General features: G+C 33.6%; 1 protein-coding gene across 1 annotated transcript in view; it reads right to left on the reverse strand.

The window, feature by feature from the left end:
• Atg5 (autophagy protein 5) overlaps positions 1-26381 on the reverse strand; it is a 298800-nt gene that overhangs the window by 85749 nt on the left and 186670 nt on the right. The window contains exon 4 of the mRNA XM_073979162.1: positions 532-754. Within this exon, the coding sequence (XP_073835263.1) occupies positions 532-754 (223 nt within the window). The remainder of the gene's footprint in view (positions 1-531; positions 755-26381) is intronic.

A 26381-nucleotide genomic window follows, 5' to 3' on the forward strand; every position in this document is an offset into this window, starting at 1 on the left:
CAAAATGTGTAAAGTTTTAAATATTACAACAATAAAGCTGTTGAAAGCTACGCAAATTTGTGTCGCATTTGGTTGCCTATCATTATCGATGTGAAATTCAACACAAAGAGTTTAGAGTGCAAATATAGTTACAACAACATTATTTCAACAAGGACATGTCTGCAGAAATCATTAGTTATTTTTTGGCCACTAAAAAGTGGAAAAAAATCAGTTACTCTCTGGTTACAACAAGCCGTAACTTCCTATTCGTCAAATTTTAGTTGTCAAAATATAACTACTGATTTCTTGTGACATGCCGAACCAATATAACATAGCCATTGATCGATTAAATTTAAAATAAAAAGAGAAATCCGTTGTGAAAAAAGAAGTATGTCCGTTTTAAGTTGAAAATCTAACATTTTTGTATCACAGTGTAATTAATAAATAAAATTGAATTTATTATTAATACGTGGGTTTAACCCCAAACAATTTCGTCGAATATAAGATTATTCTGTTTTCATTTTTATAAAGATTAATGTTACCAGTATTTACCTCATTATAAAATCGTATGGGTGTATATTTGAAACACTCTTGTTCGCCATTATGTTCCATCAACCTACGATTAACTGCCCAAAATTGATCGAATTTATCATTTACTAGTCCAATCCACAACTGATTATGTTCTTTTTTTTGCATTGAAGATATAACTTGGCCCCTATGTTTAAGGACATCGGCCTCCTTCAAACAAGACATATAATAAGATTCCAGCAAATCCCTGCAAAAGAATAAAGAATACATATCAAAATTGTTAAAAATTCAAGACAATTTTGTTGCTGCTGCCTTAAAGATTTTTGGAATATAATTAAAGAAAACTCTTCATTTTACTTCTGAAAAAAATCAACCCATTGGCCAAAAATAAGAAATTAATGTAAAATTTTTGTTACAACATCTGGCAATTTAGAGCTATGACATGGAACTTATTAAAAATATATTAGTTCTTGTTTCAATTGTTTCTCATAAAAATAGCTCCAAAAGTAGGAACATTTGATTATTTTCTGGAGTGAGTGCAACTTAAAATTTACGTACAACTAAATACATATATTCAAAATATCGCGAAACTAATACGTATTGCAAAATATTATACTGCAAAATATTATTATTACAATTTTGAAAGAGAAGGTAATGGATTAATTTAAAAAAAAGTGTTTTAAAGTTTTGTGGAATTCCAGTTAGCTGTATGGTTTCCTAGCGTATTTTGTGATGCCAATTCCATCATATACTTAAATTTTACCTAAAGTTTAAGTCATGATGCATACGAGTGCCCACCGCGGAAATAATTTTTCAGTGTAGGTCATGGGTTTAAGATTATCCAGTATTAAAATGAGCTGCCATCTAGTGCCAGACTTTATATGGTGGGTAGTAGACTAAAGCTGCCCTAGAATATGGTTAATATGGATATATTGGGGTATAACTCTGTTATCTGATCAGGTACATTAACATAATTGGCATCAGTGGAAAGGTCAAGAATTCTTCTTCCAAATATGACTCACGTGGGTGGAAGGTGTCCCCCAGGAAGAACGCTATAGGGTCTATATTTAAAATGTTACCAATTTCCAGACAAAAATTATGATCTATTTAACCCGCTAAAGTGGTTGGTTTTTATGTTCTTTTAGAGATTTGCCTATTTTTGCCATAAGATAATCGTCACTTTTGTTTATGACATTTTGTATTAACAGCATAAAGCACTGCCGACCAAGAAGACACACAAAATTGTGAATGTATTCAAAATATTGGCAAACTTTGATAGTGTGTTAGTAAGGTTGTATGTACGCAAACTGCAAAACAAATCAAAACATTTGTTTTCTTTTTTGCGCTCTTCCATTGGGTTGGGTCGAGTGTGTGTGAATTGCCGAAAAACTTCGTAATCATCACTGTCATAAAGCAATTCATACTGTATAACCCCTCCAGAGGGGAGAATGCTATGCTCCTGGTTTGTTAAAACAATCTTCACAGCAGCACAAAGCTGTAACCAGCGCATTAGGTTGATATTTCAACTGTTAATATTTTTGGCCACAGTTTCATACAAGTGGATCCACCACACAAGTGGATCCACGATCGACATATATTTTTATGAGCTTGTTTTGAACATAAAGTTCTAGTCCTTCAGTCAGAAAGTAAAGATGTAGTTTAAGCCATTGGGGTAACATTCCAGACTTAAAAACAATCAAATGAGATTGAAACTTCAACCAAAACAAAATAAACAGAATTTATAATATTTATGGAAAAATCAACAAATTCAAATATGTATTCTTCATTTTTCTTACATAAAACAAAAATAATATTTCCGTAGTGCCTGTGTACGCAAAAATTAGGGACGATTTTTGTCGTCACAAACCTCTAAACAATAAATTAAAAATACGTGCACAATATAGACAACGCGTACAAAAATATGAAACCAAAATTATTAAGATTGGGTTTGAATATACATATTACACCAACAGTGAAAGGGGAAACTTATTGTTGGAATATTGTGGCAAATATGTATAGTTTTTTATTTTTGCCTTATTAAGGCGAAGGTCATTTAAAGTGATATTAAATTAATTCTCTTTCGAGTTGAGCTTATTAGACCTATTATATACATTGAAAAATTAGGAGTCTACCGAAGCCCCACGCATTCAACCAAGAGACGAAGGCAAAGCTTGGGAACTAGTATATATATCGCACTTCATTAGATAAATGCATATGCGAAATTATGTCAGTTAATTGAAACTCCAAACTTTTCCTATAGTCCTGCTTGGTAATCCCATTTTTCAATGTTCACAAATACTATGGTAAGTTTTATTCCTTATGTTTATTCCTTATTCCGTTCTGAGCCACCATCAACTTGTCAAAACCTTAGTAGACAATAATTGATGATCAAAAAAAAAAAAAAAATAAATAAAATTCTGATATAGGAGAACAATTACTAATGACGTAAGAACAAAACTTACCATAGTATTTGTGAACATTGAAAAATGGGATTACCAAGCAGGACTAAAGGATAAGTTTGGAGTTTCAATTAACTGACATAATTTCGCATATGCATTTATCTAATGAAGTGCGATATATATACTAGTTCCCAAGCTTTGCCTTCGTCTGCCACAAAAAAAAAAACATTCAATACGCCTAAGATCGGCTTAACCACCCGTGAAACGTAGCGTAATGGTTGAATGCGTGGGACTTCGTAGACTCCTAATTTTTCAATGTATGTATATAATTAGACCTATTAGCTCAACTCGAAAGAGAATTAATTAAATATCACTATAAATGACCTTCGCTTTATTAAGGCAAAAATAAAAAAATAATTTCAGCATAAACCAGGCTGGGATTCGAACCTGGGTCTCCGACAACTGAGTGTCAAGGTTGCCGGCGTCTTAGCGTTCTGAGCCACCATCAGCTTGTCAAAACGTAAGTAGACAATAATTGATGATCAAACAAAAAAAATCTTCTGATATATCCAGCAAAAATTTTTGGAAGTAGTGCAATGCAGAGTTATGATTTCAATACATCTTTCGATGCCATCCACACGGAATTATGAAAATGCACTCCGCTCGATACATTTTGGAAGCACTCGCTTAAAGATCCCTAGCCAAGCAAGCCAATTTTTTGATCCCTAAAGTCGCAGTCTTTTTTTCTGAACACATGAAAGAGTGTCTAAAATTATAAGAATTTGTTTAAAAAAATAAAGATATACAAACTAAAGATACGAACATTGCTGTAATTCACGAGACGAAAATTATTTTTGAAGTGGAGTTAGATTTTTTTTTGGAAATCTGAACTGGAGTTGGAGGAAATATGAAAAACCATTTGGAAGATGAAGCAATATCAGTTGCGGTGTCACAAAAAGCAGAGCAAGTAAACTCAGTTATGATACAATTTAATGGAGAGTTTTTATAATTTGTATTAGTGTAATAAAGTTAATATTCTTGTTTACACGAATAAGCAACGTATTTTATTTATTTTGGGATATTTGTAATGGCTTGCATTTTATAGCATCTTTAGACTGCATTTAAATTCAATCCAAAACACTACATCAAAGGCTGTGATTTGGATCGAAAATGGAGTGCATCCTAGCAGTGTGCTGTGGAAGCAAAATGGAGTGCATCCTAGCTGCGCGCTCTCTTGTAAAATTCGTAGGTGAATTCATAGGAAAAGATGTACTCCAGCGGCAATTGTTCTAGTGATTTAACTGCATCCGCGGATGCAAAATTTTTGCTGGGATAGGAGAACAATTACTAATGACGTAGGAATAAAACTTACCATAGTATTTGTGAACATTGAAAATGGGATTACCAAGCAGGACTATAGGAAAAGTTTGGAGTTTCAATTAACTGACATAATTTCAGATATGCATTTATCTAATGATGTGCGATATATATACCAGTTTCCATGCTTTGCCTTCGTCTGCCACAAAAAACAACATTCAATACGCCTGAAGACCGGCTTAATCACCCGTGAAACGTAGCGTAATGGTTGAATGCGTGGGACTTCGGTAGACTCCTAATTTTTCAATGTATATAATAGGTCTAATAAGCTCAACTCGAAAGAGAATTAATAATATAACACTATAAATGACCTTCGCCTTAATAAGGCAAAAATAAAAAAATAATTTCAGCATGAGCCAAGCTGGGATTCGAACCTGGGTCTCCGACAACAGGGTGTCAAGGTTGCTGGCGTCTTAGCGTTCTGAGCCACCATCAACTTGTCAAAACGTTAGTAGACAATAATTGATGATCAAAAAAAAAAAAAAAAAAAAAGAAAAGAAAAAAAATCTTCTGATATAGGAGAACAATTACTAATGACGTAGGAATAAAACTTACCATAGTATTTGTGAACATTGAAAAATGGGATTACCAAGCAGGACTATAGGAAAAGTTTGGAGTTTCAATTAACTGACATAATTTCGCATATGCATTTATCTAATGAAGTGCGATATATATACTAGTTCCCAAGCTTTGCCTTCGTCTGCCACAAAAAAAAACAACATTCAATACGCCTGAAGATCGGCTTAACCACCCGTGAAACGTAGCGTAATGGTTGAATGCGTAGGACTTCGGTAGACTCCTAATTTTTCAATGTATATAATAGGTCCAATAAGCTCAACTCGAAAGAGAATTAATTAAATATCACTATAAATGACCTTCGCTTTAATAAGGCAAAAATAAAAAATAATTTCAGCATGAGCCAGGCTGGGATTCGAATTTGGGTCTCCGACAACTGAATGTCAAAGGTGCCGGCGTCTTAGCGTTCTGAGCCACCATCAACTTGTCAAAACGTTAGTAGACAATAACTGATGAAAAAAAAAGATTTTCTGATATAGGGGAACAATTACTAATGACGTAGGAATAAAACTTACCATAGTATTTGTGATCATTGAAAAATGGGATTACTAAGCAGGACTATAGGAAAATTTGGAGTTTCAATTAACTGACAGAATTTCGCATACGCATTTATCTAATGAAGTGCGATATATATACTAGTTCCCAAGCTTTGCCTTCGTCTGCCACAAAACAACATTCAATACGCCTGAAGATCGGCTTAACCACCCGTGAAACGTAGCGTAATGGTTGAATGCGAGGGACTTCGGTGGACTCCTAATTTTTCAATGTATATAATAGGTCTAATAAGCTCAACTCGAAAGAGAATTAATTGTATAGTATTTGGTTTGATTAGAAAAAAATGTATAAACGTATTTGGAAGTTCTCCAATTATTTCGCTAACATCCCATACAATAACACTATTAATTTTTCTTTTAATTTTTAGTGGAGACGTTCAAATTATAGCTAATTCTCTTTGACAATGTAGCTAAAATCGCCAAAAATACCTGAAATCATGCGGTACCGCTATATGGAGGCTATACCAAAAGGTGGACCGACATAGACCATCTTCGAATTTCAGCTTCCTATCTCAATTTTTGTGGACGCTAGAGTGAAAAAACAAAATGTTAAAACACATGTCATTTTCTAGTTACCGTTATAAAATCACATCTGGAAAATAAAAAGCATTTTAGTCTTCCGTGGTCCCCATCAAAACAGAAATGTTAAAAATAGTTAAAATGAATTGATGCACATCCGATTTCGGATACAGCGAATCAATTTCTTTCAATATCTAAGCGCATTTCAATGTTTCACTTGGCGGCCAAAGTGTGCGTCATTTGAATCACACAATGTAAAAAACCTTAAAGTGTGCAAAAGTTCTGCATACGATGATTTTGATGCGCATCCGATTTCAGTACGTTAATAAACATCTACATCCTATTTTGGGTAAAACACATTCTATTTTGGGTAAAACACCCATATTATAAAAGCGTATCTTCATAATTTAGATACACCTTTTCACTAATATTATAATCGCGTATAAATTGTATATGTATTTATATAAAAATATTCAAAAGACTCGTGGTTTAAATAATAAAAATTGTTCCACAACATCCCATAGGGACAAGGGAGACTTCTCTCATATCAATGAGTGCACCCCGATTCATACTAGCTCAATGATATGGGACCTACAGTTTATCGCCGAGTCCGAACGGCGTGTCTAAGACACCACTTTTGTAGAGAAGTTTTACATGGCTGAAATACTCAGGAAATGTCGCCAACATTACTGAGGGGTATTTTGCCACCGTTGAAAAGTGTTTTGATGTTGCCTGGCCGGGGAATCGAACCCACGACCTTATGTGTGCAAGGCGGGTGTGCATACCATTGCACCACGGTGGCAGACTCGTGGTTTAGAATTAATTAAAATATATGTTTGCTGATTTTGCTATTTTCAAAGTATCTACATATATCCGCGGTTTTAGTGGTAGGATTTGAACGCGAAAGGGCTCATTAGATCCGGCTCATTAGGGATAGATGTCAAATTCTAATGAGAATGTACTATGTTGTAACATTTGGATTTCCACCTGCTACAAATTTGGATATTCGTCCACAACAACATTGTAAAGCGGCCCACACACTATCAAATTTGCTTGTCAATATCTATGACTATATGCGTACATTTTTAAAAAATTTTAAAATGTGTGTGCGAATTTTATGGATTGAGGAAAATCAAAGTAGTTTTGTTTTTCAAAATAAAACTCAGTCAATCCGGTGAATAGGGTTTATGGAAAATTATGTTTGTGAAGAAATAAAAAAAATTAATTAATAATTTTTTTGAGAGAAAATTGAAGATTTCGATTGCAGATTGAAGATGGGTTGAATGCTTTTCTACACATAGTAGGGGTTCATCGGCAAGCAAGATTGATAGCAAAATGTACAGATATTGTTTTTCAAACAATATTTATTTAATAAAGGAATTATTGATTTTTATGTAATGAAATTTATACTATTTTTGCTTTGTTTTTCTTTTGGTTTATTTTTATAATTGCCATCGCAAACTTTGGTCGAACCGGATAATTGCTTCCTACAAAAGGAAATTCGGATTCATTTTCCTATTAATGCAACATCAATTGGTTTCATTTATTTACAAAGGCGCTTTGACTTCGTCAGCTACCAACAATAATGCAACTAAAGATCATCATCACTCATAATAATCGTCATCAACATCTTCATTAGTAAGGTGAGTACCGTCAAAAAAGTGGGCATTCGCAATTTTTACCTTTGATTAAATAAAAAAAGAGTTCATTTCAGAAATGGTAGCACTGATCTCTTTGGTACAATATAAAAGTCAACTATACATAAATCTATAACCTCTTTAATTAACCTCTTTAAATTATTTGTATGTTCCAGAACCTGCAAGAATCTACAAATTTTTACTACGATAACATTTTTTTTTTATAATATAGAGCAAGTAAAAAAGCGTTAAGTTCGGCAGGGCCGATCTTTTTATACACTCTACCATAAAATATTCCGAACTAAAAAGGAATAGTTATTTTATTTCCTGTCCACAATTTTTGTTGGATATACTTTGTGACCACTAATACCTAAATAAGGTAAACAAAATTCATATAAAAAATTCAACAATCGGTCGAAACTTTTATGTGGGGCTATATCAAAGTGTCCACCTATATGGACAAATTTTGCGGAGGGGTTTTGTGAACACTGGGAACCTCAAACGCCTTATTACTGGTAGTTTGGTCCAAAATACCGAAAATCGGGAGGTATCGTACCAAAACCTGGTCCTAGGTAGACAATTTGTGGTGGAGATATTTTGTGACAACTTGGAAGGTCAAATTTCAAATTGCAGGTAGTTTGGTCAAAGAATGTAACTAAAATCCTCAAAATAACGAAAATCGGGAGGTACCTTGATGGAGTAGTCTTGTGACCACTGGGAATCCAAAAACGTCAAATTACAGGGAGTTCGGTCAAATAGCTAATAGCCCATCTTCGAACTTGATGGAAAAACACACGGGTACAAAGATATTGCGCTTTAGCTCAATTATTGCGCGCTAGAGTGATTACAATAGACGGGCATGGCTATATCAAATAAATGTACGACTAGGTGTTGTTTTAATGCGTAACACCTAGTCGCGCAGCTAAACAAAAAACACAATGTTTAAGGCTGCAGTTCTCAAATATATCTGACTACACCAAATACGAAATAGCATTAAAAATTACAAAACAATAAACAACATGTTTAGTAAATTGAAAAATACATTAAAAGACGAGGACACAACCAACTAAGTATACGGTATACATTGTAAGGGAGACAAGTCCAACATATGTCATAATTTACGTGTTGGCACTACGAAGACTAAATTAAAGTCAAGGGTATCCGCGCACAAATCTGACCAAAAAGCTCACAGTAGGCCGCAGGCGCAGATGACGGAACTGACAGCTCACTGCACATTGATGGGACATACTCCTGATTTTGATAACACTGTACTACAAAATTAACCTTTTTATAAATTACAAGAAACCCCCTACAGATTATTAGACATCGGATTTTGCATATTTGCATATTTTTATTAATAAAGATACGGAAATTCTGATTGGACCAAAATTCGTTGTGAAAAAAACTAAATTCAATGACAGCCTCATATTTTTTGCTTATGTACAAATATTCCAAAAATATGCAAAATGATCAAAAAAATATGCAACATATGTATATAATGCAGTAAGATAGGGAAAACATTAAATTTTACACAAAATCTTTCATATTTTATTAAATTTTATGTTTTTTGCATAGTTTAATATTAAAAAATGGTATTACAATATACATATAAAAATATTTTAATACCCCACACCACATTATGAAAGGGTATTATGTCTTAGTGAATTAGTTTGCAACGTGCAAAAGGAAACGAAATGGACCCTTACTTATTTTCGGTGATCTGCATAGATTCACTTTCAGTATCGATTTAGGCATGTGCGTCTCTTCGTCCATCTGGCCATGTATTTTTGTAAACAAAATACAGGTCGCTTTATTGTCCGATTCGCCTAAAAATTAGAGAAGATCATTTTTTGGGCTTAGGACGAACCCAAATTAATTTGGTAGGATTCGGTTCAGATTTGGATATACCTATCATATATATTTTCTCTCGATTTTATGTATTTGGTTCACCACTTTTGATGAAATTTGGAATGTGTCACCGAATTTGGATATTGCTCCCATATATACAGTATAATCTCGATAATCTGGACAGCACATGTTACGACGGTGTCCAAATTACCGAATAGTAAAAATAATTTTTTTCTCGTATACTACTTTTTAAATTGTAAATTTAATGAAATTTACTCGTAGAAGCAAAAAGTGCTCTACGTGAAAAAATAGTGAGATTACTCTACTCGATAATCCGGACATTATTAATTTTCATCCGTATAGTCGACATTGCCCGTCTTTGGTCCTTCCCTTACTGGTTACCAATTTACTGTGCAACAAGGGTCAAATTTTCCCAAATTACGGAAAAAGCTCATCAGATTGTGAAAGTAGAGCTAGAAATATGTCGTTTTTAAAATTTACATCAGGTAAAATTGCATCTTTTTTTAAAATTAGGATTACTTGAAACCATTTAGGTGTATAGTACCTTTGGACACTTTACTGACAAGATTGCGGCGAATATTTTTCCTAAAAAATAATATTTATTTATAACCTTAATACAAAACTAATGTGTCATAAATGAATTAATTGTGTGTACAATACATGGTGATGACTTTTCGACTGTTTTATGAAACTTATTTTCCTGTAGCAGAAATGAATGAACTTGACTAAAATTACGTTCATTATTTTTAAATATTAAGAAGGTCACGCACAAACAAATTTAAAATTATATTTTTTGAGCATTCCAAATGCATTTCCAGCAGAAAGTTGTGAGTGGTTTTGCAATGTTAAAGACAATTCTAAGATTTTTAACTTCTTTTACCATGCTATTGTGTGGTTTTTCTAAGCGATGTCATACCTACTAATCATTGGATGTTCTTCATTTTGCTTATTATTCGTCGTAGATGAGTTTAACAATAACGTATAAAAATAATTAGTGTATTAAACTAAAACCATGTCATCAATATTAAAGCAGCATTTCGAGCATTTTTCCACAGAAGCTTTTTGGCCACAGAGAGCAAAAATTGCCAATTTATGTCTGTATATAGTGAACAAAGGAGTAAAAACTATAAAATATATTAAAATCTTATATGAGGCTATACAAACGTATACTTCTAATTATAATTATATTCCCGAACCTGCAAAATGATACTTACTATGTACTAAATGGTATTCTAGTATTTGTGCTAAAAACGTATCCTTATTCCAAGAACAAACACAAAACACTGATACTACCCGTGCTGATGTATGGCTCCGAAGCCTGGGTACTTGCGCAAGCAGACATGGCAGTGCTTGGTGTGTTTGAGAGAAAAATTCTGCGAGAGATCTACGGACCAATCTGCGTTGACGGTGAATATCGACGTCGCATGAACCACGAGCTGTATCTGCTGTACAACGATATCAATATTATTAAACATATCGAGATGCAGCGATTGCGTTGGCTAGGCCATATCATAAGAATGAGCGATGATGACCCCGCTAAAAAGGTGTATAAACACGGACCGCTTGGCGGTGCACGCAGAATTGGCAGGCCAAGGAATAGATGGCGCAAACAAGTGGATGATGAGATGAAAAGGCGCGGTATTCCAGAAAGCGAAGCAACAAATAGAGAGAATTGGAGATCTTTTCTTAGTTCGGCCTATAGAACAAATGTTCTGTAATGGGCCAGCTAAGTAAGTAAGTATTCCAAAAACTAGAAAAAATTGTGCTTTTTTCTAAACAAAAATGGCGATGATTAACTCTAGCTCCTTCGTTTTTCTGCTGGGCAATTTTGGCCGAGTAGAAACTATCACCATATTTGGACACGTAGATTTTGACATTTCTGATTGGGTTTTTTGAAATTTTTGTAATTTTTCCATTACCGTACATTTTGAACAAATTTGTTATAGGAACGCTGGATTATAGGAAATTGTATCACCTTGTGAAAACTGATTTTGTTTACGTCTATATTTAAGCCTCATTAGTCCAGATTTATTTCTGTGGCGGAATGACTGGAGAGTCTCAATAACATAATAATCTGCAAATAATCGACGTTAATCGACAAAAAAACTTAGTTTAGAACACTTTTTAATGATTTTTCAAATTTAATTGACGATTTTCGTCAAAAACATTCTTGCATATTTAGCATATGAAATTTGCTGTTGAATTTTTTGCTTGTAATTATTTTGAACTTTTTTGCGTTGACGCATGAAAGTAACATAAAAGTTTATGCTAGACATATGGTGTCATAAAATTAAAAATTCTATGTCAAATCTCAGAATAAACTATACGAGCCCTAACCACTATTAATTCGTACACATAGCATTTTTCAACAATGTGATATTAAAATATACATATCTTCAGACCTATAATGACTACACAAACAAATTTTTATTATTCTTAAAGATCATTTTATTCTCTTTAGACATATATTAATAAAAATACATATAAAGAATAGGTCCTTTTAAAAAACAAACAAATACGAACGTTCATTATTTTAAACAAAAACATTGTGACCACTATTAATTCGTACAGTCACCAATTATCGCTGTTAGAATTATGTTACGTCATCTTTTGTTTTTAAACGGTCTCGACCCACCTTGGCATCGTACTGACTAGCTTTTGACAATCTTCTGGGGTTATCGAGTCCCAAATTTCCTGAATTTTGGACTTTAACCCGTTAACAGTCCGTTGGGGTTCATTTCGAAGCTTTCTTTTCATAACAGCCCACAAATTTTCTATTGGATTAAGGTCTTAACAAGAGGATGGCCAATCCAAGACCTAGATTCTATTTTCTTCAAGCTACTTGTTCGTATTTTTAGCAGTATCGGAAAAACACCATCCTGTTAGAATATGCCAATTGCTTCAGACCACTTTATGGCTATATCTCGAACAGTGCTTCTACGATTTAGTTTAATGATATTTGCCGAAGCTTTTTTTATCGCGAGGACTTATTTTGAAAGTCGGCATCCCTTTGAAACATTATAGTTTCATTTTCACTTTTTTCATATTTTATTTTCTCATATATGTCGCTCAAGATTTGAATTTATCAACGATTAAAATTCAAATTCAGAAGCGATGAAAATTAAAATAAAATAATGTGAAAATTTTATCTTTTTTGACTCCTTTGCATTTCTATTCTCTCATTGTAACGATAAAGTTACATTTTTTGATTCATTTTTGCTGAACGAATAAATAGTGGTCAAGTAATTTGCAGCAATAATTAAAGGCCTTTTTGTTCACTCAATATTTTCAATATTTTAACACTGAGTTTAATATTATTTCTATGTAAGTTTAGAGGAAATAAAATGACCTTTCCGAAAAGTATAAATATGTCGGTGTTATTATAATAATTAAACCTTTATTCTGGCGTTTGATGTTAAAAAGTGAAAAATACCTGATGTACGAATTAAAAGTGGTTAGGGCTCGTATATGTCGACGTAACGGGTTTTAAGAAAATTACAGCAATAACTGGGCTATAATAACAAGAATATCGATGTTGGTTTCCTTTTTTGATAATTTCAAAATTTTCAGATTTGAACCAAAATCTCCCATAAAACGTCATTTTTTTGAGGTGAACGTCAAAGAAAAAAGTGTTCCGCAATAAAGAAAAGAAATTTGTAAACGTAACCACTATCATGAAAAAAACTTGGTCCAATTTGTGTATCTACACAACATCATTTTTTAAGGGTGAATTTCGGAATATATTGGATGTTCTCCCACAAATATCCACTTTAGGAGAATAGAGTCAAAGAAACAATATACAAAATTAAATTTCACAACCAAAATTCAAAACAAATGTGAGAAAAATGGTATATACAAAATTTTTGATTAGTTTATCTAAAGCTTTTCTATTCATATTCGTATTTTTTAGAAATTATATTGTTGATTGTTTAATTTCTTGTATTTTGAACGGTTTGGTATCTGTAGACCAAAACCTGAGAAAAAATATGAAAAATTATATTATTAAGTTTTTTTTTTGTTGTTGTTGGTAGTTTTCTTGAATTTTTAATTGTTTACTGACCAAAGCCCGAGAAAAAATTATAAAAGAAATTTAGCTTTGACGATTTTAACTTTGAAGATGAAGTTTGACGTATTTAAATTGTTCACAATGTTTGTTCTTTAGACATGAGCTTCAACTTTGCCTCCGAGAATAAATCAAAATTCTTAACAATTTGAAATTTTATCCCTTTTGACATCGAGACCTGAAATCTTCTGGAGCCCATAACCGCGAAAGTGTAAGTGAAGGGGAAATACGCCGGGACACGTTTTTTTTTTTTGTAATCTATCACGCTGCGGTATTAGAAAATGGTTAATTTTTAATGATTCAAAAAATAAATAAGTCAAATTCGGAAAATTGTAAATATACTCGTATTTCTGGCCTTCTATCATGCTTCGGCATCTGAATATAAAATATGAATAGAAAAGCTTTAGATAAACTAATCAAAATTTTGGTATATACCACTTTCCCATATTTGTTCATATACATACATATATTACACCTGGAAATTTATTTGTTTTGACTTTGGTTGTGAAATTTAATCTTGCATATTTTTTTTCATTTACACTATTCTCCCAAAGTGGATATTTGTGGGGGAACATCCAATATATTCAGAACAACAACATTATTTATTAAGGGTGAATCTTAATAAATAATGTTGTGTATTTTCCCAAACTGGATCAAGTTTTTTCATGATAGTGGTTACGTTTATATATTTATTTTCTTTAGAAACTTACATTAAAATTTACTGCGGAACACTTTGTTTCTTTCACGTTCACCTCAAAAAATGACGTTTTATGGCCGATTTTGGCTCAAATCTAAAACATTTTAAATAATCAAAAACAGGAAATCAAAATAATAACTCTTGTTATTATAGTCCAGGTATTGCTGTAGTTTTCTTAAAATTCGTTACGTCTTCATATATAGTTTATTCGGAGATTTATAGTAAAATAATATGTCCAGCATAAAGTTTCATGTTACTTTCATGCGTCAACTCAAAAAAATGCCAAATAATTGCAAGCAAAATTCGAGTTTTTTGTACTAAAATTGATTTCGATATTGAACTAGTAAATATTATATATACAAATTTCATGTCTTCGATAACTTATATTATAATTTGATGTAGAATATTTTCGCCTTTGGTACTTTCTTTCGGAAAAAGTGTGTATTTAACCCTAAAATAGTTTTTATTTTTTCACATTTTCTACCTTTAGTTTTGGTGTATTCTGAGACCTACAGTAAAATCTTATGGCGGACATTTTTGTGGAATATATGAACCCGCTGCGAGGCAACCTTGAAGGAGATTAAAAAACTATAATAGAAAAGTGTCCAAAAATACCCCTTTAGCGAGACGTTAGAGGGTAATATTGCCAAAGACAATATATACCTAAAATGCAACGATTACGAGGAACCTTACTCCGAATATTTCCAGAACAGTTCACAAAGCGAAATATTGGACCCACTAATATTTAAGTTCTGACTCAAGAGAAAAGCGATTCACTATTAAGATGTTGCACGTTATTAACATTCCAATTGGGCTCATAGTTACCCAGCTAAATTTTTTTTTTTAATTCGGACAGAATCTTTTTTCTAGAACAAAGTGCACGAGTATGTTGAAGCTATCACCACTAGATTATTATTATATGTTGCATTTATATACAAATTTTAAAAATTCTCAAAATGTGCAGAAATTCTTAAAAAAAAAAAATTAAAAAAATCGGTGCAATTTCTACGAAAATATTAGAGAAATCAGCAAATTTCTAAAAAAAAATATTCAGAAAGACCTCGGAAAAAATTGTCAGCTAGTTAACAAATACAAACCCGACAAACTTTAGTTGAAGTAAGTTCGCCGACACTTAGGCAACGCCAACTTTCTTTAAGGAAGTTTATAATTATTTTTTCTTTTTAAAAGTGCTGATTTACTTTTATACTTGTAGTTCGAAACACTGGAAATAAAATAAATCATTAAAAATCAAAACAAAAATTTTTATTTTTGAAAAACCTATATCCTATATAGTTATTGTTAAATAACTCTAGCATAAATTTTAAGATTTTTTAATGTTACTGTTACTTTTTTTAATGTTATTTTGTCACAATTTCTAATTTAAATGCAAGCGTTTTATTTGAGAGATTCATCATGAAGAAGAATATACCACGTGATGGTAAGCGAAAAATTATGTTCTAGCTTTTAGTGCATTTATAAACTAAACACTGTAGCTTAATTTTCTAAATTCTTTTTATTTAATACTTAACCATTTGAACCCCGATTTTTTCCGTAGAGATAAAAATATTTTTCATATTTATTATGATTAGTAGTCGCAAAAAAATATCTCCTCTGCAAAAAAAAATTATTAAAAATTCCTCGTGGTTACCAAATGTTGCCTGTGGGCCATTGTGGTTATAAAAATTAACAAAGTTTGATTCTTAAGTCTTTGTATTATCGTTACATTTTTTATTATCATGATGTGGAAAAGCATTAACTGATGAGTTTGTTTAATTCTAGAGGGAAATTGATGGAAATGGAAAGGAAAATTGGTCTATATTTATCATATATAGTTCACGAATTAGCCAATTTTGAGGTATATAATAATAACACTATGCAACACTGAAAATGCAAACCCTTTCTAGTATGCATTTTTTGAAATTACATATTTAGACTATAAAAACCCTAGTAGGGTTTTGCATTTATCAGGCCTTTATCTCAGAAACGAATAGGAACTTTGCCTTGCTGTCTTTAACAATATTGTAGCCCCAAACTAGTAGAACTTATCTTTTTAAAAAAACACATAAGAAAAACTCCATCTAGGGTATCAAAATCTATAAAATATAGAAAATTTTACATAATTGCTGAAATTCTGGTCAGTATCGGCTAAACTATTGAAAGTTTAACCAAGTAACCTTCTGCAAAAATCTTCCAAATAAAGTTCTCAACAATTCTTTAGAAAATTCTGAAACTCTAAAATGCTTGCTTCATGCTGTTTCAGCGGTATTTTGCATCTTATCTTTTACAACGCGTATTTCAAACACAGTTCACACCAACAGTTTATTCTCGAATTTCGGATTTCACTACATTATTGACATTTTTATTAAATCGTCGTTGAAATATGTACTGAAAACAACGGCATACAGGCATTTTTCAACAATGACATGTTCTGAAGAGTTGTGTATTACATCCCAGGGAATATTTTTCCATAAGAAAGTATTCAGAAAAAATTAACGGTTTTGGAGATACGGTGCGAAATGTATACAAATTGTGTAATTTTTTCATATATTTTGAAATTTGAGGCAATTAATGTAGTTTTTCGAGTTCATTATTTCTCCAAATATTTTATTCTTGTCCTTATCTACAAATTTGCTTCAGAGGTCAGAAGAAAATTCGCATTGGTTTCAGAGATATAGCCCCAAATTTCTTCAAAAGCTCAATATTTAACCATGTTTAGATGGGGCCATAAAATCCGAGCTGGATCTGACAACAACAAAACCAAACTAGGGTTTCTTGTCGTTTGGGTCTGTACGTTCAAAAAATCCTCAGTTCGAATTGTTTGCACAAGATCAACTTAAAAATGTTGCACAGTGTAATAAAACAAAACAAAAATAAAAAAATAAATAAATAATATAATACATTTTCAACAATTCGAATAATTTTTACCAAGACAAAAAAAAAAAAAACAAATATGTCTTGTTCAAAGCCTATCTGTAAAATTGATCCTGCCAATTTTAAAGAGCTGATGGTGACATGTTGGATCTGTTTTTCCTGCTATCATGCTAATTGTGTTGAACTTGCTGCTCGAACAGTGGACAACCTAAGAGAAGATAAAGGGCTTCATTGGTGCTGTAGACAATGTAAAATTTATGATGTGGAATTTTATTCATTCTTTAGCAAAACACGTACTGAATTTACTGCATTACAAAATGATCTAATATCCATTACTGAAAAGTTTTCCAAGTATAAGGAGTTTTTTTATAAATCATCATGTTTAGAACAATTTCTTCAACCTCCTTCGGATACTCGTAAGAGAAAAAAAAAAACATCTGATGTTTCTATGATTGATCCTGTCTCAACCCCTCAAATTATTATTCAAACTCCTTCAAAAACGCAATTACCAAATGGCACTGAACCGCAATATCTCAGTCTACACAACTTGAAAATGTATCTCAAACTCCATCGAGACCAAATGATGCTATATCTTCTGGGTCAAATCAAATACCTGAACCAACTGCAACAAAAACGCCATTGAAACAAAAGCAACACCTCCCGCCATCAACTACTCCATATTTTACTCCCTCAAAATCGTTGAATAACACATTAAAAGTAGTACCTAATATGAAAACTATTTTTGCCGCCCGCTTTGCTTCGGAAACTACTCCTGAGCAAGTAACTGAATATGTTAAATCCAAATTTAATCATGATATCGACATCAAAGTTTTCAAATTCAATTATGCAACGAAGAGAAGAAAAGTATAATTTAGGGTAATTGTCCCTGAAGAAATATTTGAAACCGTTGTGAAGCCTGAATTCTGGCCATCGAAAGCAATAATTCTAGAGTATATCTACAAAGATCGCCCTACTACCAATGCCGCCGTTTTACCTCCGCTATCAAATCCCTCAAAAAACTAATTAACTTTCCATCTTTGAAACACTTAAATGTAATCTATCAAAATGTAAGAGGATTGAATACTAAATTAACTTCATTATATATAGATAGTTTTGATTTCAATTATAATATTCTTGTATTCACCGAAACATGGCTTAAGAAAAACATCTTTAATTCCGAAATATTGTGTAAAAAGTATAATATTTTCAGACGCGATCGATCCGATACCTCAAAGAAAACTGGAGGTGGTGTACTTATTGCAGTTTCTTCCGATTTTGCTACAGAAGAAATAATTTTATCCTTAGTTTCTGACATTGAATTTGTTGCAGTAAAAATTCGAATTGGTAACTCTTCCATATTTCTAACATGTTCATACATCGCTCCCAATTCAAATATTGATGTTTATGTGAAACACGCAACTGCTATTAGATTAGCTTTTAGCTCGTCGAAAGCATGCGATACTCTGATTGCCCTCGGTGATTTTAATAGCCCTACAATTCATTGGGACATTGCTACAGATATGAATTGTTTAATTCCCCGTACATTAGATAGTTCTTCAAAAGATTTCGTTAATGCTATGTATGACCTTGGATTGTCACAAGTAAATAACATTTTCAATTTTTCTGGTAAGCTTTTGGATTTAGTTTTTGTCAACAATCCCTTAGATGTGTCAATTAACTCATGCGACCCTCTAACGCAACCCGAAGACCGCTTTCATCCCACAATCAGTAATGCTTTGCGAAGACCGATTATTGCAAGTTGAATTCCTTACTCCCAACTGTTGACTGGTCTGTTATTTTATCTAATCAAGATTTTGACATCCAAATAAATACATTTTATTCAATTCTTTACGATTGTATTGCAAAATCCGTTCCCAAAACTTTACCCCAACGTTCTTCAGGGCCACCCTGGAATTCCATTACTTTAGCCAAATTGAAAAACAAGAAGAATAAATTATTTAAGAAATATAAAAAATCCGGATCATCCGTTGATTTTTCTGGCTATACTATCGCAAGATCTAAATATATTATATTGAAAATAAAAGAGCGTATAAAATGTATATCTTATCAATGAAAGAAAAATTAAAACGTAACCCAAAATCCTTTTATAATTTTATAAACTCTAAGCGACGATCGAGTACATATCCAAGTTCCTTTAAATATGGATCTGTAGTTGCAGTTGATGATGTCACAATAAGCAATTTGTTCGCTGATTTCTTTGCTACAACATACTCGAAAAAAGTATATGACCAATCTGACCAAAATCAACGAATCCTCTGTAATAAATGTATCTACATTTAGTATAGATACTGTTTTAAAAAATCTAAAAACCATAAAAAATACATACAGTCCGGGGCCGGGTGGAATACCTGCGAATATTCTTAAGCACTGTGCTAATAATCTTGCCATTCCACTTTCAAAATTGTTTAATAAATCGTTACATTTAGGTTATTTACCACCTGTTTGGAAGGAATCATATATAATACCATTATTTAAATCCTGCAGTAAGAGCAACGTAACAAATTATAGAGGTATCGCTTGGGTGCCACCGTGGTGCAATGGTATGCACACCCGCCTTGCACACATAAGGTCGTGGGTTCGATTCCCCGGCCAGGCAACATCAAAACACTTTTCAACGGTGGCAAAATACCCCTCAGTAATGTTGGCGACATTTCCTGAGTATTTCAGCCATGTAAAACTTCTCTACAAAAGTGGTGTCTTAGACACGCCGTTCGGACTCGGCGATAAACTGTAGGTCCCATATCATTGAGCTAATATGAATCGGGGTGCACTCATTGATATGAGAGAAGTCTCCCTTGTCCCTTATGGGATGTTTGTGGAACAATTATTATTATTATTATATCGCTAAACTTAGTGTCATACCGAAACTTCTAGAAAAACTTATTACAGATACTTTGTCCTTTGATGTTTCTAATATTTTATCTAACAGTCAGCATGGATTTTGGAAATCTCGTTCAACGATTACAAATATATATGAATTGACCACTATTGATGATGATGGGTTTAGATCTAGATTACAGACTGATGTTATATACACTGATTTTACTAAAGCTTTCGATATAGTTAATCATACTCTATTGCTCATAAAATTGGATAAAATGGGCTTCAGTTCACATTTACTGCATTTGCTGAAATCATATTTGTCTAGAAGAACTCAAGAGGTGAAATTTAACTCCGCTGTATCGAAAAGTATATCCGTTTCCTCTGGTGTTCCACAGGGATGCCACCTTGGCCCAATTCTTTTCACACTCTTCATAAACGATTCACCCACGACTGTTAAAAATTCTAATTTGTTAATGTATGCGAAAAGGTGAAAATATTCCGCTCATTTAATGACCCGGACGATCAGCTTCTTCTTCAGTCAGATTTAGACAATTTTTATACCTGGGGTAATTAGAAATTAATCGAGTTGAATATACCAAAATGTAAACATATATCTTTCTATCGACTTCATCAACTACGTACTAAATACTACTTTGATAATCACGAGTTAGACACTGTCGAATCATTCAATGACCTTGGTATATTATTGGATCATCGTCTTAGCTTTCGACAGCATATTAATTCTATGGTCAATAAAGCCAATGGAGCACTGGGCTTTATGAAACGATGGGGTAAAGAATTTGGGGATCCGCAAATCACCAAACGTCTTTACATATCTTTTGTTCGTAGCATAATTGAATATGGTGCAGTAATATGGGATCCTCATTACACTATATACGAAAACATGATTGAAGCGGTTCAGAAACAATTTCTTTTATTCTGTCTGCGTCATCATGGATGGAACTATCAGAACCTACCTTCGTATGAGACAAGACTTAATATGATTAAACTGCCTACATTGAAAAATCGTCGAGTAACGCAGGGTTTAAATTTTGTTTTAAATATCATTCAAGGAAGAATTTATTCAGACCTGATAATGAGTAGGATCATAATAAAAACTCCCATCAGGCAAACAAGAAATTTTCAACTGCTTCAAATTCAATACTTTCAGAGGAATTATGCCAATAACGATCCACTACGCTACCTTCTTTTGCAGTTCAATAAATTTTATAATCAGATCGATCTGTCTGAATATAAAGATGCTTTAAAACGGAAAATAATATTACATCTTAATACATAACACTTCCATCCAATCGTAATTGTATATATGAAATATTCTACAAAAACATTCGCCAATCGATTTGACTGAAGACATGTGTTCTCAAAACGAAGCTACAAGTTAATAACAATTGTTTGTAAGATCCTACTAGCAGAAATAATCTTAATGCATTAGATACAGTTGTGCTTAATAAATGTATTTAAAAATCAAAATAAATTTAAAATCATGAAGAAACAAACAAGTTCCCGTTACACTTGGCTTGGCTTTTGTAAACAAGTTCCCGTTAACCGAGAAGCCACGTGGTCGAGGCAGCAGCAGAGCAGCGGCGTCGGGAAGGCTGCTGGTAGCCGCTGCCGAGGGTATAAAAGGCAGAGACAAACCAAGCTGGGTATTCAGTCGGTGCTAAAAGGCGAACACTAGTGGTCGAATGGATACCAGACCCAGGCAAAACGGAATAGCCTTCAATCGGAGTATACGAGAGTGTTACCAGTCTTAAATGTGAGTGAATTATTGGGTCGAAATTACTATCTAGAGTGTAGCGTCGTGGGTCACGGGAAACGTGTTGTGAAATTATCGCGAAGTTCAGGAACCGTCCTTGTTCTGAACTTAAAAAATAAGTGATTTTAATAGATTTTCCTGCGAAGTTCAACAACCGTCGTTGGTCTGAACTTAAGAATTTAAGTGATTTTAATAGATTATTTCTCGCGAAGGTCAAGAACCATCGTTAGTCTGAACTTAAGAATTTAAGTGATTTTAATAGATTATTTCCCGCGAAGGTCAAGAACCATCGTTGGTCTGAACTTAAGAATTTAGGTGATTTTAATAGATTTTTCCCGCGAAATTCAAGAACCGGCGTTGGCCTGAACTTGAGAGTTTAAGTAATTTTAATAGATGTTCCCGTGAAGTTCAAGAACCGTCTTTGGTCTGAACTTGAGAATTTAAGCGATTTTAATAGATTTTCCCGCGAAGTTCAAGAACAAAGAATAAAGTGTGCGCAAACTTGGTCAAGAGCCGTCGTGGGCCAGAACATAAGAAAAGAGTGCGTTATCTTGGCAAGAACCGTCGTGGGCCTTGACGTCAGTCTTTACCGAGAGAGCTGACACCAGTACCGTCGTGGGTCTGGTGGATCGCCGACTACAACACCGACATAACCCGCAGAGCCGACGTCATTCCCACCGCCACAGCACCGAAGCAGCCCATATTCAAGACGGACCAGCCGTGCGGAACCCAGTGCAATAGAATAAGTAGATTAAGATAGCGTAGCGAATTGAGTTGTTCAATAAAGTCTAACTTCAGAACAATATTCTATAATACAAATAACGGTAAATTTTGCAAAACCTAACAAATGATAAGGACAAACGTTTACATACACCACAAGGAAATATGCGTATTACCGTGCAATTTATGGAATTAGCAGCAAAATTTATACATCTTATTATTTTGGCGATTGTCTCTGGGTGTATGAGATATATTTAGAGGAAAAAAATAATTTTTAGGGGGTTAAATACCGTTATTTAAGGACAGACTTCTTGTATAGCTCGTTAACTTTTGTCCCTAACTGTATATAATGATGATAAATTTAGTGAGAAACAAAAGGTTATGTCAGTTTAGTTATGCCGTGTGGCTCGAAAGCTTATTTGCAGTTATATATTTGCATATAGCGTAGACAAATAAAGATATAGATGCCGGAATGTTCTCATCTGTTTTGTTCGAAAAAAAGTTTTAGAGCAGGGGTAGTCGTTCAAATGATAAATGTCGAAAAAACTAACAAAATTACAAACATCTGTTCTGCGATTAATATGTTCAGTTCGGGTTTTCATGTAAACTATTCATTTGTTAGAAAACTACATTATTTGTTCTCGAAGCCGAGTAACTTGACCACTCAAACAAAAAAGCTTTAGATGTAGCTTTTTCATCTCCGACTTTAATTTTTGGTCCTCTGGATAATATACTCGACGTTGGTTACGTTCAGCAGGTCTATGGGGGAATGTTTCGAATGCCCATTGGGAAATTAATTTAATGTCTTCTTTTCTCGTGGTATCACTATTTCCAAGTACCACCTGGTCCCATGTCTTTCTTCCGGTCGCTTTTCGGTATTTCCAGTGGATCTCTCCTAGATGAACATCTTCCCTTTTCATCTCTACGACCAATTATCGGCAGCTTCCACGTTCAGCGCACGGACATCTACGGCAATCTCGTCCGATTCTGCACTCAGGAGATGCCTGCTTTTCTTCTCCTGTCGCCCACATTTATCGGTATTTCGACATTGGACCAGGTCATCACGCGGTGATCCAAGTCCAAGCCAATGTCAAAGCAATTATGAAGTCCGCACCAATTATTACTTCGTCCACTATATCAGCCACTACAAACTCGAAACTTTTAGATTTGTCACAAATCTTTGATAGACCTTTCCATACACCGGTGTAGTCTCACCTGTTGCCGACCGAGAATTGACACCAGAACCGTCGTGGGTCTGGCGGATCGCCGACTACAACACCGACATAACCCGCAGAGCCGACGTCATTCCCACCGCCACAGCACCGAAGCAGCCCATATTCAAGACGGACCAGCCGTGCGGAACCCAGTGCAATAGAATAAGTAGATTAAGATAGCGTAGCGAATTGAGTTGTTCAATAAAGTCTAACTTCAGAACAATATTCTATAATACAAATAACGGTAAATTTTGCAAAACCTTACAAATGATAAGGACAAACGTTTACATACACCACAAGGAAATATGCGTATTACCGTGCAATTTATGGAATTAGCAGCAAAATTTATACATCTTATTATTTTGGCGAATGTCTCTGGGTGTCTGAGATATATTTAGAGGAAAAAAATAATTTTTAGGGGGTTAAATACCGTTATTTAAGGACAGACTTCTTGTATAGCTCGTTAACTTTTGTCCCTAACTGTATATAATGATGATAAATTTAGTGAGAAACAAAAGGTTATGTCAGTTTAGTTATGCCGTGTGGCTCGAAAGCTTATTTGCAGTTATATATTTGCATATAGCGTAGACAAATAAAGATATAGATGCCGGAATGTTCTCATCTGTTTTGTTCGAAAAAAAGTTTTAGAGCAGGGGTCGTCGTTCAAATGATAAATGTCGAAAAAACTAACAAAATTACAAACATCTGTTCGGCGATTAATATGTTCAGTTCGGGTTTTCATGTAAACTATTCATTTGTTAGAAAACTACATTATTTGTTCTCGAAGCCGAGTAACTTGACCACTCAAACAAAAAAAGCTGAACCAGTTGAATGCGAAAAACTTTTTGTGTGGCATCTGTTAGGATGAGGAAATGAAAGCTCCCTTTTCTTTATTTGTAGTGACTTTAAAAGTTTGTAAAATACGCTCATATAGAAAAACATTCAAATAATTTTGTGCAAGAGTCTTTTTATCAAATCAAATAGGGGGTAGTAAAAAAGTCATAACATTGGTGTACATATATATTTTGTAATATTTTATTAATGGCCCCCATTACCTTATATTATTGGCATTCATGGTTTCGGAGTCGGAGCCGGTATCGTAAAAAATCCCGAAGCGACTCGATTTATCAAAAAATTGTTAAATCAAATATTCTTAAAGTCAGTTACATAACCATAACTTAAATACATCACTTTTAATTTCTATGTTGATCACATAATGCATATTGCAAAAATTTTTTGGTCAATTGATTGTTTATAATACACTTTGGAATAATAGTTTTATATCTCACATATTCTTGGGGAAGACCTTCTGGAGGATTTACTAGTCATCTAATAGAAGGTTCGCTGGTCTTCTCCTCTTGTTTTCATTGTTAACAAGGTCATTAATGTCTTCTGTAAAAGGACCTGTTGGATTTCTAAGAAAGACATTGTGGTACTTTTAGAGAAATCGTACTAAAGGCCAACTGGCCTTTTATAGAAGTGATACTGATCCTACTAGACTTCTTGTTGAATTTGTATGATAAAAGTTAGAATCTTCTTTAAGATGATCTTCCTGCCATTTTTGACGTTATGAAGAAATTTTGGTCTTGTGATGGACTTTTGAAAAACCAAAGTATTTTAATAATAATAATAATAATAATAATAATAATACAAATAATAATAATAATAATAACGCTCTACAAAACACTGATACTACCCGTGCTGATGTATGGCTCCGAAGCCTGGGTACTTGCGCAAGCAGACATGGCAGTGCTTTGTGTGTTTGAGAGAAAAATTCTTCGAAAGATCTACGGACCAATCTGCGTTGACGGTGAATATCGACGTCGCATGAACCACAAACTGTATCTGCTATACAACGACATGAGTATTGTTAAACGTATCGAGATGCAGCGATTGCGTTGGCTAGGCCATATCATAAGAATGAGCGATGATGAACCCGCTAAAAAGGCGTATAAATAGGGACCGCTTGGGGTGCACGCAGAATTGGCAGGCCAAGGAATATATGACGCAAACAAGTGGATGGTGAGATGAAAAGGCGCGGTATTCCAGAGTGCGAAGCAACAAATAGAGAGAAATGGAGATTTTTTCTTAGTTCGGCCTATGGAACAAATGTTCTGCAATGGGCCAGCTAAGTAAGTAAGTAAAGTATTTTATGGGGAAGTCCGTTTTTATAACAGGAGAACATGTGGTTACATGTAAGAAAACCTACTTGACTTTTTGTCTCTCTATGAAAAAGGCTACTCGTATGCTATGAGATATCCTGTCAAATGAATTTTCGATTAAACGTAATACCCATATCAGGAGTATGGGGTAAATTTATCAATAGATTTACGCTAAGGTCCAAATGTATTGTTACGGAATTAGGGTTTAACGCAATCCCGTGTAGACGTTGTATCATTCCCAGATACAATTTGTATCTTTCTTTAGGTTACACTGACGACTTAGTTGGCGAATAGATTTACAACTAACATCCCACCCATTACATAGGCGTATTTATATCCTATTGATACATAGATTGTTCTAGCACCCTTCATCTGAGAGGTTCTTCAATGTTCAAACGATATCCAGATGCACATACACATACTCGTATACAAACAGACGAATGAATGTAAACAACGCATCAATGCGCAAGCGGTAATAAATACGAAGTAGTACGAGGGGTTACAATGACGTCGCAATGTAGACGCAAAAGTACAAAAACAATTTAGGTAAGTAAAGAATGTAAGCTAGCACTAAGCTATAATTTCATGATTGCAG

This window comes from Musca autumnalis, unplaced genomic scaffold (genome assembly GCF_047663935.1).
Source record: "Musca autumnalis isolate F117 unplaced genomic scaffold, ASM4766393v1 scaffold_3, whole genome shotgun sequence".
NCBI classification, from domain to species: domain Eukaryota; kingdom Metazoa; phylum Arthropoda; class Insecta; order Diptera; family Muscidae; genus Musca; species Musca autumnalis.